The sequence below is a fragment of the Amblyomma maculatum genome, chromosome 11 (genome assembly GCF_055883805.1).
Source record: "Amblyomma maculatum isolate TAMU_Amacu chromosome 11, ASM5588380v1, whole genome shotgun sequence".
Classification (NCBI taxonomy): domain Eukaryota; kingdom Metazoa; phylum Arthropoda; class Arachnida; order Ixodida; family Ixodidae; genus Amblyomma; species Amblyomma maculatum.
Window position 1 is genome coordinate 29,348,355 of NC_139354.1, and position 12,452 is coordinate 29,360,806.

General features: G+C 48.8%; 1 protein-coding gene across 1 annotated transcript in view; it reads right to left on the reverse strand.

The window, feature by feature from the left end:
* The window catches only part of LOC146173279 (ABC transporter A family member 2-like), a 52,120-nt gene extending 44,302 nt beyond the window's left edge, over nt 1–7,818 (reverse strand). Inside the window, exon 1 of the mRNA XM_084585168.1 lies at nt 7,518–7,818. Within this exon, the coding sequence (XP_084441294.1) occupies nt 7,518–7,818 (301 nt within the window). The remainder of the gene's footprint in view (nt 1–7,517) is intronic.
* Between the last annotated feature and the right edge of the window lie 4,634 nt (nt 7,819–12,452).

Sequence of the window (12,452 nt, forward strand, 5' to 3'; positions counted from 1 at the left end):
TATATAGTGCAGACTAGCCGGCGTATTAATGATAGAGCAAGAGAGAATTAGAAGTCTTTAGAGAATGGAAAGGGGTCAAATTTACTTCTTTATTGTCAACAGTGCCAGTGTGAGCCATTGCTGAATAGGCTCAGGAGTTTAGGTAAGAGTTGGGACAAGATTGCCCGTGAAATTTTAGAGGTGTTTTGGATACACAAGAAAGACAGCACATGTATTAGTGATGGCTCTTGTCATTATGCAGAAATGAAATTTCTTTTCTTGAAGACAAGACTTTCCACCCCTAGTGCCTCGTCAGGATCGCCAGCCAGCCTGGACCAAAGCCAGCAGTACACCCCAAACATCACGGCGGGAGGAAGAGATAGCACTCCTGCGGGAAGAGGTAAGGCATTTAAGGGCAGCCGTTAGCTCTATTCCTTCCACATCCAACCAACCCCCTCAATCGCCAACACCCCAATCGTTCACACCCCCTCCCCAAAAAAAACGCAGACCAGAAGACGTTCCAGACATTGACTCCAAATTCAAAGACTTTGCCCAAAACCTAGAAGCCAAGATTCTGGCTCAGACTCAAACGTACATTGAAACCGCCATGGCTAGGCTTACAGAAACAATTATCAGACAAGTAACCACAGCCATTATGCAACAGATTCCAAAAATGATTGCTGGAATGCCTTCGAACACCCCAGCTAACAACCCTACACCAACTTCCATCCTTCGCCCTCCTACCCTCCAGCATGGCCCTGTCGACAGGAGGCAGTAACCCCCGACTACGCATTTTGCAATGGAACTGCAGGGGGTTTCGCCGCAAACGAGACCCCCTGCAGCAACTACTCTCTGCTTCTTCCACACACCCCGATATATTAGCGTTCCAGGATGCTGGAACAAATGTATCACTACCAGGTTACGCTCTGGTACCCTCTGACATCACTCCCAACCCTAGGGTTACCACGTATGTTCAACACTTAATTCCATACACTTGTCACGAAATACACTCCCCGGTGGCTCACACATATTTAGAATTAATCCCGTCTACTCAGAAATCCTATCCCCTATTCATCCTTAACTGTTACCTCCTTCCGAGGCAGCCGGTCGCCGAATTAATTGCTCTCATTAAAGCTGCATCCACAGTGGCAAAAAAGGACCCCCTCATTATTATAGGCGACTTTAACTGCGCACATGTGGACTGGGGCTACATGCGCACCAACAAGAGAGGAGCGGAATTACACAACACCCTTCAGATACAGGGCCTCTCTATATATAATGATCTCAGCACACCTACAAGAATCGGCAATAGTGTCACCACCGATACTAGCCCAGACCTTACATTCGGCCGAAACCTCCCAACACTGGTATGGAGCAACTCGAATGAGACCCTGGGCAGTGACCATTATATAATAACTATAGAGCTTGACTTTGCCAAAAAAAGCTAAAATCTACCGTGTCCGGCAAACTAGCTGGGATAATCTGCGTAAGCACAGAGAGGCCAGAACATTAAAGACCCCCTTTAACCTCCACACATGGATGACACAGCTCAAGGAGGATGTCCAGGCTTTCACGCAAACTTTAGACACCACCCCCGAGACTCCCATTGCAGATAGTAGGTTAATGCACCTTCTCGAAGCACAGAAGAGTATCCTTGCGCGCTGGAAAAAACATAAGCATAATCGAAAGCTTAAACTTAAACTGGCGCAAATTCAAAAGCAAGTAGAGGAGCACAGCGCCGCCCTCAGTAAACATAACTGGCACCAAATATGCGATGGGTTGCGAGGTAATCTCTCCTCCTCCAGGGCCTGGCATCTTCTTCGACACATGATAGACCCCACACAAACTAAAAAGGAAACTCGGCTTACCCTCAAAAGGCTTATCCATAAACATCGATGTAGTCAGCAATCGCTCTTAGCCCAACTGCAATCAACTTATACTACTGTGGGCCAAGCAATATCCTATCCAAACTACATAGGCCCTGATCAACCCTCCCTAGATGCCGCCATTATGGAGATCGAAGTTAGATCAGCCCTCCTTAAGCTACGCAACTCAACCCCTGGAGAGGACAAAATCACCAATGTCATGCTCAGAAACCTAGATGACCGTTCTCTTTCCCTGCTCACTGAATACTTTAACGAGTGCTGGGAAGCGGGGCAGCTACCGGATGAATGGAAGCACGGTAAAATAATATTCATTCCTAAACCAAACAAGCCCATAAATGCCCAAAATCTCCGCCCCATCTCCCTGACATCATGCCTGGGGAAACTCTTTGAGCATGTCATCCTCAACCGTCTTACGCAACACATGGAATCCCATGGACTGTATCCCCATAGCATGCTAGGTTTTCGAGCTCATTTATCGGCGCAGGACGCCCTACTACAGATTTCAAATGCTATCCTCAATCATCTGCCACACCACACCAGAGCAATACTGGCAGTAGACCTCACCAAAGCATTTGATAAGGTCACGCACAGTGCTATCCTGCAAAGCATTCAAGAGCTGCAGCTAGGGCCTAAGGTCTATAACTATATCAGGGCCTTCCTGAACGGACGCACCGCCTCCCTGCATATAGATGATATACAGACCCCCTCTTCCACACTTGGTAACATTGGCACCCCGCAAGGCGCAGTGTTGTCGCCATTCCTTTTTAATATTACCATGATCCCGCTGGCAAAGGCTTTAAGCAGTATCCCACACTTGGGACACACCATTTACGCGGATGATATCACGGTTTGGACCACATACGGCTCGGATGGAGACATAGAATCTACACTTCAAGAAGCGGCCACAGCTATATCTACCCACACGGAAAAAATTGGCCTTGAATGCTCCCCGACAAAGTCAGCACTCTTTCTACTCCGGCCGCGGCGTGTTCCTACCGCCCCCATAACAATTTATTTGCACGATACTCCCATACCACAATCCCCCAACCTCCGCATTCTTGGTATGAACTTACAGGACACGGGGAAAAACGACCTTACCCTGAAGGCACTAAAACAGTCTACTTACTCCGTCATCCATCTTTTGAGAAGGGTTTCACACTCACGAGCCGGCCTAGATGAAGCTGACAATTTAAAGGTACTACATGCCTTTGTGCTCAGTCGTATTCTTTACACCTCTCCTTACCTGAACCTCTCCTGTGCAGACAAAGATAAAATCAACGCCTTAATCCGCATGGCTACCAAAGCAGCGCTCAACCTACCGAAGACCACTAGCACGGACAGGCTCTTAAAACTAGGAATGCACAACAATATACAAGAACTTATAGAGGCACATCGGTACACACAGTACCTTCGGTTGGCTGGCACGCAAACAGGACGACATATACTGGACACTCTCGGCATTCGCATACCCGCACATGCTGAAGAGTTAAACCCTCTCCCTCAGGCCGTGCATTCAGCGCTTATCCTCAAACCTCTTCCTAAGAACGTCCACCCAGAACACCATCAATCCCGCCGCGTCGCGCGAGCCAAAGCTCTCCATAAACACTATGGGACTGCAGAGGATGTCCGCTGGGTGGACGCCGCATGTGGTTCAGACCGTTCGGTAGCCGTGGCCTACAATCCAGCAGCCCCCCCACTCACTCACTTCATAGACCCTCCCTGTAACTCGGAAGAAGCAGAGGAAGTGGCTATAGCCTTAGCAATCGCCCAAACAGATGCGGCTTACATACTTAGCGACTCCAAAACAGCCATACTTAACTTTGCCCGCGGACGCGTCCATCCTCCCGCGTGGCAAATATTGAGAATGTGCACCCTGAATTCTGACAGGCGTATTGAGCTTATATGGGTGCCGGCTCACTCTGGCAATCCCGGAAATGAGGCCGCCGATAACATAGCCCGAGGACTTATTAGCCGGGCAAATGGCGACCCATGCCGGGACTTCTCGAGGGAGCGGGCACATACATTTTCTGAGCTCACTCAGCAAGCACGCCTTGCCCGTCGACTCTACTCCCCTCCCCACTCCCAGCTGTCGCACTCCCAACAAATCCTCTGGAGGCGTCTTCAAACCCGAACGCTTCTCACCCCTCAACGCCTATCCTACTACCGACCCGTTTCCCCTGAGTGCACTCTCTGTGGAGAGTTGCACGCCACCTTGGACCACATTCTTTTCGGCTGCCCTGCCGATCCTCCCCCGCAGGGACAGCCCGCCATCGGATCATGGGAGGAATGGGAGGCCCTCCTTACGTCGCAGGACCTGGACATACAACGTCGCTGTGTGGACCGGGGTGCCAGTGCCATGGCCCTACGTGACCTGGACACATGCACGTAATGTGAGGGCCGTGCGGTGGCCCTGGGCCCTTGAAGGGTCCGAACTCGCTCGTTTAATAAAGTTTTTTCCTCCTCCTCCTCCTGCTCCCATGAGTTGTTGCGAGAGATGTGTGTTGCATGAGAGGTGCTTTTTGGACGGACTAGATGGCTTACTGAGGACTTTTCGGAAGATAGATTTGTTGTTGTTGTGGCTGTAGGAGAAGGAAAAAAAAATGCACGGGCCTGCTACTGGCTCTGTAGCTGAGCCACCTCCGCTGCCTCGTGCAGACAGAAGAAAAAATAGAGGAGAGAAAAGGAAGAGGGAGAGAAAGACGCGCGGCGCAACAACAGCCGTCGTCCACCACCGAAGCTGTGGCGGGTACAATGACGGCCTACAACAGATAAAAATTCGGACAGGCTAGCCCCCACCGCAAGCGGCGGTGACCTACCTGTCCCAGCCCCATCAGGGGAGTTAATAGATGGATTTTCTACCGACGGAACGTATTTTACAAGTCCTGTTTTTGTTAATAACCTTTGTCATCTTTAAATGTACAAACAAGGAGGCTTCGTAGTGGTTCTGACTGGCCTATGCGAAGAAAAGGCGATCCAAGCATTTAAAGAAGGATTTGCGCTTGTGACGAAGAAAGCTAGTAGAGCAAAAGCCATCGTGGCATGTAATGAACTGCAGCTGGCCAGATTGGCCAAAGTGAGCAGTGTTTGAATGAAGGGTGGCCTTGGTGTGTTTTTCCGTTAAAATCTCCACAAACTGGACTCGTTGTTTAGATGTATTGGGAGTGAACGTGAGCGTGATCCGTAGCAGCTGCAGGTGTGTGGTGGTTTTTCTAGTTTGTGTCTATGTAGCGGAAGTTGTGGCTGCCATGCTTGGACGATGTGAGTGACGGACTTGGATATGAGAGCTGCTAACATTCATTGTTGGCTAGACATCTGCTTGGGGAAAAAAAAGGTGTGCGAGTGTGATGTACTTGGGAGTAGAGGAGGAAGTTGTGACTGAGTGTTCTGAGCAGGGGGCGGCAGAAAGTTAGGTGGGCGGATGAGGTTAAGAAGTTCGCAGGGGTCAAGTGGATGCAGCTGGCGCAAAACCGGGTTAATTGGAGGAATATGGGAGAGGCCTTCGTCCTGCAGTGGGTATAGTCAGGCGGATGATGATGATGTGAAAGAGGAAGCTCGGGTTTCGTTTTGTATTACAGTTGGTAGCGTGCGCCTGTGTTGTGTTTCTATCCACGTGCTTGTCTACGTTGCGCAACAGTTCTGGGTACATTTTGACTGCTTCACTGCATATTCGGACACCCACACTTTTGTTTCGTGCGGGAGTAAGGAGGGGGGGGGGGTGACGTGGATCCAGATGCCACGCTGTCCTCCAGCTCCATATTTGACGGAAGGGGCGGTTTTTTGACTGCGCTGCTGATTTTACGGAGTCACCTCGTTCTTTCTGAGCGACTACTCCGCCGCGGTTGCTTGTTGTATCTGTGTTGTATCTCGGGTGCAATTGCATTATCCTACTATTCTGACGATAACACCGCTCTCACCCATAATATAAGGCAGTGTTGTTTGTACCTGCAGCATTGGGGGTTGTACTGCATTTTGGGGCTCTCGTGTTCTTAATAGCCCTGTCTACGTCGTGGTCTGCGTTCATGACAATTATAGTTAACTCCCTTCGTTTGATCCAACTTGGATTGCTTTGCGGATCACAAGCGACAAAAATTAAACAAAACGAACAACTCGTCAGACGCTTACCGCTACGTAAGTGAGGTTCTATGACAGTCGTCTTTTGTTGCACTGAATATAATGATCGTTATTCGTCATTTGTTAACATGTCTAGTGCTGTGCGTGCGACATGTTCACCATGCCGTCATTCATGGCGCTGACGTTTTCTGACTAGTCGGCGTGGTGCTTTGCAGCGACGTCATGCATAACGTCAGTGCGTGCTAGCCAATCAGCTTGGAGAGGAGTTCCGCCACTGCTAACGCCGATGCAAACCTCGGAAACAGCTGTTGGTGAAAACTAAATTCTTATTATAACGTATAGCTGTATTCACGTGATGTTACTAGGACATTCCGTCCCCCTAGTACTCATGTATAGTGAGGAGGACGAGGATGAAACATAGAGGAGGTTTATTCAGGCTACGCCAATAGCTCTGCGGTAACAAATACTGGTTTAGTCAAGGTTCATGTCAAGGACAAAGGGTAAATTAAATGTCAAGGTAAAAGGTCAGGCCATAGTCGGTCATAGGCTAGGCTACACTGGCCTTAATTTGAATCTCTAGCGCTAAGCCACATGATGATGGGACGAAACGGCTTAGCTAATTAGAGCGACGGCATTCGATGTTAAACGGTGTATGCCTGGGCTGGAAGCTCATTCAAACTCGGCCATGCCGTCTGATCTTATGACGTCACACAGCCCACCACCCAATCAGTGTTCGGCCTTGTCACTTGCCAGCTACTACTTGTCTGATGAATGTTCGATATTTTTTGAAGCTTCAAACGGGGGGGAGGGGGGCCATTAAAATCTCGTTGGTTGCTATAGCAACCAGTTGAAGCAGATTGGTATAGGTGTAAAGGTTATTGTGACAACGGATAATGACGTCATTCGCACTGACAACATCACGAAACAGCTCAGCCATTTAGAGCTACGAGACAAGAATTCTAACCCTCGGCTTGGTGATCCTAGTTACACTCTAAACCTGAATAAGTCTATAATGGAGTTAAAAGGGAGTAACATGTTCTCTAGTGCACTCCCTTCTAGGAGTATGGCATTCCCTCCAAACCCTGAGGCAGATCCTCAGCACTAACTGTATGGAATGCTATATTTTAGCAGCATATTCTTATTCTCTTCCTAAATAATATTTATTTTATTAGCTTTAACAATAGGCTATTAACCACTGCACCACAAATTTTGATGTTATTAATTAGAGGACATAGGAATTTCATTTAACGACTTCGTAATTACTAGAACTTCGTGTATTTTGCATTGAGAATTGGCTTCCATATTTTTGGTGATGAAACCTACCCAAGAGCTAAGACAGCATGCTCTTACTTTAATAGGGAGTGTGCTAAAGGAGAAGCTACTCTCGTTTTACTCCTTTATTCGCTTATTCGTATTTTGAGCGGACATCTCAGCCCATTAACAAAAAAAAACTGAAAAAAGAACGCGGTACATTTTCTCTTTCTGAGCAGACAGGCAAGCTAAAGCTTGACAGAGAGCATGGTAACAACAGAATAGCGAGAACCTGCCCTTCGTAAGCATTTCCTCTCTCTCAGCACGAACCTGATGAGCCGGTGTTATTCTGGTGCTTCTCGATGTAGGCCATGGCGGCGCGCATAAGCTTCTCGTTGCCACTTCCTCCGGGGCCAAAGAGCACTTTGCTGGGCATCTTGGGAAGTAGCATCGAGTCGGCATCCTGCTGCTTTGACTCCTCGTTGAGGGGACTCGGGGGTCTCATGTCGATTAGGGAGAAGTAGAAGAAGAGCGCCACATACAGCAGCTCGAAAACCGTCCAGAAAGGGTGTCGACGCACCGTCTGCAAGTACAAGGTGCGCCACAGGAAAGTGGCAATGTTGTGACCCATGTCGCTGCCACTAGGATGGTGCCCGCGCCGTTTTATAGAGATAGTCCCAGAGCTGCTAATTCAGTCCAGCAGGGGGCGTGCAATCAGCTTCAATGATGTGGGTGGTATGGCCGATGGTCGGACTTCAGCGTCGCCCGTGTAGTCCTGAGAAACAAGCGGAAGGATCAGGTCATCATCACAGCTCTCATCGTCAGCCAGTAAGCTACGCCCAGAGCTCGACAGTGGCGCCCTCCCATGGTGGAAAATTCGGCGCTTCAAAGACGCGCGTAGAAACCAAGTGGATAACATCTAGAGCAAGAGTTGTCCACTTTGTCGCTGCTCTTGTCTTTAAAGGGTTGCATTCTTGAACGCCACAAATCAACTCGCTCGAACTTTGACCAGTATGTCCCGTATATTCCCAATTAACCCTGTACTGTCCCGCGGTATCCTCGCAAGCCTCCCAGTTCCATCCGCCCACTGCTACGTTTGCCCTTTTGTACAATTTATTCCGCTAGTCTAATGGACCATATGATATCCCAGTTAGGGTATCGTGAAGTCACATTTGTTCCGCCAGCACACTTTATTTCTCACGGAGCACTGCATATAGTCAAACAGGAGCTGTTTTGTCTCGATAGGATACCTCCTTCTTAACAAAGACGCTGCTCTGAGCTAAAACGGAGATTTTATGAGCTATAAAAGACCCAAGCACTAAATACGGCCACCGCCTTCATCGACCGATTTCTCGAGCAAAATGCATTCGGCGACAGCGATGTTTGTACACGCATATCAGAGTTTCCATTGCACCGAAAACATGGCAATAATTGTATGCCTCTATTAAAACTGGTCTAATTTAATTACTCTGCGCTGATTTGTAATATGATGCATTACTTCTCTCGTCAAATAGATGAGTAATGTAATGATGGGGCAGTAATTTCGCAGCAAATGTAATTTTCAATATTACTTTTACTAAAGTGCACGGTCTTGCGTTTGACAGAACTTGATATCACGGTGCTTGACATCCGTAGGGGGCTTCAAAAGTGGGGAACGATGCGCGGTCAGCCTGAGCCAAATTAACAGATCGGTAGGAACGAGAATTATGAAGAACTGTTCATCTGAGATGTCAGCTGTCCTGTGTAGCCGGGACCCTCACTATAAGTATTATGGGATTTGGGCTTTCCGCGGGCGCAGCCGCCGCCCGTTCCTCTGCTGTTTTCCTTTTTTCCTTTCTCCCGTATCAAGAGGTGGAGGGGTGTCCGGACGGCATATCACTGTGGCTTGACCACAGCTCCGCCCCTGCAGCTTAGCTCATTGGCGCCTTTTGGCGGGAACACGGCACCGCTTCGACGACCGCGCTCGCGCGACCGTCCGAGCGAGGCCCAGAGAAAGACCCCTCCTGGACATCGCAAGGTACCTACGCTACTGTCCTTGTCTGCCTGCTTTTGTTCGCGCAGACCGCACGCTCTGCGTCGTACCTGAGAGCGCAGCTCGAGCCTGTCGATCGTGATCCAATGATCCGCGGCAGGCTACCTTGCGATGGTTGCCCACTCTCTCTCAAAGGAACCCTTTGGTTACGGCGAGAGAGATCATAGCACGCCCTTGCGTGCTTCTCACGCGCTCCCGGGACACGGTGACTGTGTGTGTGTGTGTGTGTGTGTGTGTGTGTGTGTGTGTGTGTGTGTGTGTGTGTGTGTGTGTGTGTGTGTGTGTGTGTGTGTGTGTGTGTGTGTGTGTGTGTGTGTGTGTGTGTGTGTGTGTGTGTGTGTGTGTGTGTGTGTGTGTGTGTGTGTGTGTGTGTGTGTGTGTGTGTGTGTGTGTGTGTGTGTGTGTGTGTGTGTGTGTGTGTGTGTGTGTGTGTGTGTGTGTGTGTGTGTGTGTGTGTGTGTGTGTGTGTGTGTGTGTGTGTGTGTGTGTGTGTGTGTGTGTGTGTGTGTGTGTGTGTGTGTGTGTGTGTGTGTGTGTGTGTGTGTGTGTGTGTGTGTGTGTGTGTGTGTGTGTGTGTGTGTGTGTGTGTGTGTGTGTGTGTGTGTGTGTGTGTGTGTGTGTGTGTGTGTGCGCGCGCTGTAGAATGGCGTTTCAATAAACGTCTCCTCCTTTGTGAACTTGGAGGTGTGTGTCGTTGCAGCGAAGTGCTCTCCTCCCTGCGGAGGTTGAGTGCGCGCTGCGGTGTTTCAGTGTCCGGCGTGGTGAAAGCTGATCGGGGCCTCGACTCGCGCGACGCTCGAACCCGTGGTGGTTGGTGGCCTATGCCCACGTAGAAACCACAGTATAATATGAGTAGTAGTCGCAACCATTCCAGAATCAGAGAGATATAAGATGTCAAGGGGCCGCCGAAGGGACAGATGGAACAGGAAGGCGAGAGATCAAATCTAGTTGGCAGCACGCAGCGTGAGACTCCCCCCGCCTCCAATAGTGTTGGCTCGAGCACAGGGGAAGAGCCACTACGAGGCGAAGAGGAGCGGGAGAGACAGGAGAAAATGTCCACGGCATGAGCATTACTGTGCGCTAGGTGCTATGGACGATTCCTTGTACTAAGCAATACATGCAGAGGATGCAAACTGTGTAGAAAGCTCCGGGGCAGCAAGTTGCTAGTTCACTGCTCGTTTATTTTTAGCGCTATGAATTGACGAGCGGTCGACTCAGGTTTTTGTACATCTGTTTTGTCGCAGTTGTCTTATCTTCCTAATGGTTCTTGAAGTAGGAAAGGGTAAGGGAATAGTTACCAGGCACGAAATTGGCGAAAAGACGGAAGAACGTGAGTCTCACCTGGAATGAGGGCGTTTTGTTTACTATGATTACTCAGTTTTTATTTTCTTTGAATGATAAAAGCAAATGCATTACTCTGCAGAAGTAATTGTAATGAAGTGTTGTTAATTTTGGGGGAACAGTGACTATAGGAATGTAATTTATAAGGTTTTCGCGAGTTTCAGTCAAGAAATTAACAATGTGTTTCAGTTCAGTTTAAAAAAGATTTTCCCTTATATGTTACGCCGCCATTTAAGATGCAGAAAGCCTATTCATCGGAGATCTAATGCGTGACGCCATTAGCATAATAATAACTATAGCCGACGCCAAAAGGTGTTCATTGCGCAATGAACACCAAAACTTGCCAGGCACCTTTTCTGAAGCAGAAACACAATGCTGAGAACCTGCGCGTTAATATTGTTCCCTTCAAACAAAGAAATCAAATCAGTGTTTCCGAAACCAACTGGCTTACAGGGCGATAAGCAGATCACGCGGCGCGCTGTTTTTAAATGTAGTGGACACAAAACAACTGGCTCGTCATTCCGTATTCTAAACTACCTCGGAAGATGGAAGGGTAGGCTGGGCTGCGTCTCAAATCTCTGTTAGGGTTCAGGGTTTCTGACATGACTGTGCTACCAGCTTGGCGATGAGCATCAACCAAGAACAATGTGTGCTGTAGAATAGCCTAATCTAAACTGTGCCTCTCTCTGCGAAGACAAAAGCTCGATGTCCGCATATCCATTCATTCCGCAACATGACTCTGTGGCGGTCGAACCTCACGTTAAAATCCGCAAAAACTTTCTTCGAGGTATAAATGGAAGCGCAGGAACGAGGACTGAAAAGATCACTTCTATACTTACGTACACCCTTTTAAACGCCGACAGCCTCGTTTCTTTTTTCTTTTGTGCTCGTGCACCGCTCGCACGTATGTTCGCACGCACGAGGTACAATGGGCACTTCGCTCCGTTTTTAAGCAGGGCCTTCTAGCGGAATAAACAGCTATTCGAGTGAGTTAATGCCGAGAACTGACAAGCTATTTGTCGTAATTAGTTTATTATCAAAACCTGTTATAAACTTGAGGACCTATAGACAAATAAAAACCGAGCTGTTTGATTGGTTTCCATTTTATTTGTATCTTCACGAGGTTTTTGAAAATAAGCTTTTTTCTTGCTATTATCCCCGGTAGAATTTCGGGTGCTGTACTTAGCTATTTGTAGTGGAAATTGTGGTATCGTCCTTTTGGTTTCGGTTTCGGAACCAAGGTTTGCGCAGTGGCGGCGCCACCGTACTTTTTCTCCCGTCCTGCACCCTCTTTCATGAATGAATTAGTCAGTCTGCGGGTATAATTCTCGCAGACTGACTAATTCATTCATGAAAGAGGGTGCAGGACGGGAGAAAAAGTACGGTGGCGCCGCCACTGCGCAAACCTTGGTTCCGAAACCGAAACCAAAAGGACGAAACCAAAAGGCGCATCTTTCGTGGCCTAAATGGCAAGGCACGCGGGGCACCACCTCTCGCCGATCTCCTTCTCAATGGCAACCCGGCTGATGTTGAAGATGAAGTTATACGCACCTTTTTCCCACACGCCAGCCTAACGCCTCCACCAGCAGTTTCCATTTTCCCAGTCGGAAACCCTGATCCAGATCTGGATCGCCCATTCTCAAAGGGAGAACTGCAAGCAGCCCTCGGAAGAGGCCGAGCTCGCGCCACACCCGGGCATGACCGAGTTAGTTGGCAGGAGCTTCGCAATCTCGACTCGGCAGCCCAGGATGCCCTTCTCGACATCATTAATTCTTACTGGGAGACCGGAACGGTACCGGATAACCTCAAGCTTTCTCTTATTCTTCCTATCCCTAAACCTGGCAAAAACCCTCGACTTCCTAGTAATTTGCGTCCAATTGCACTGACTTCAC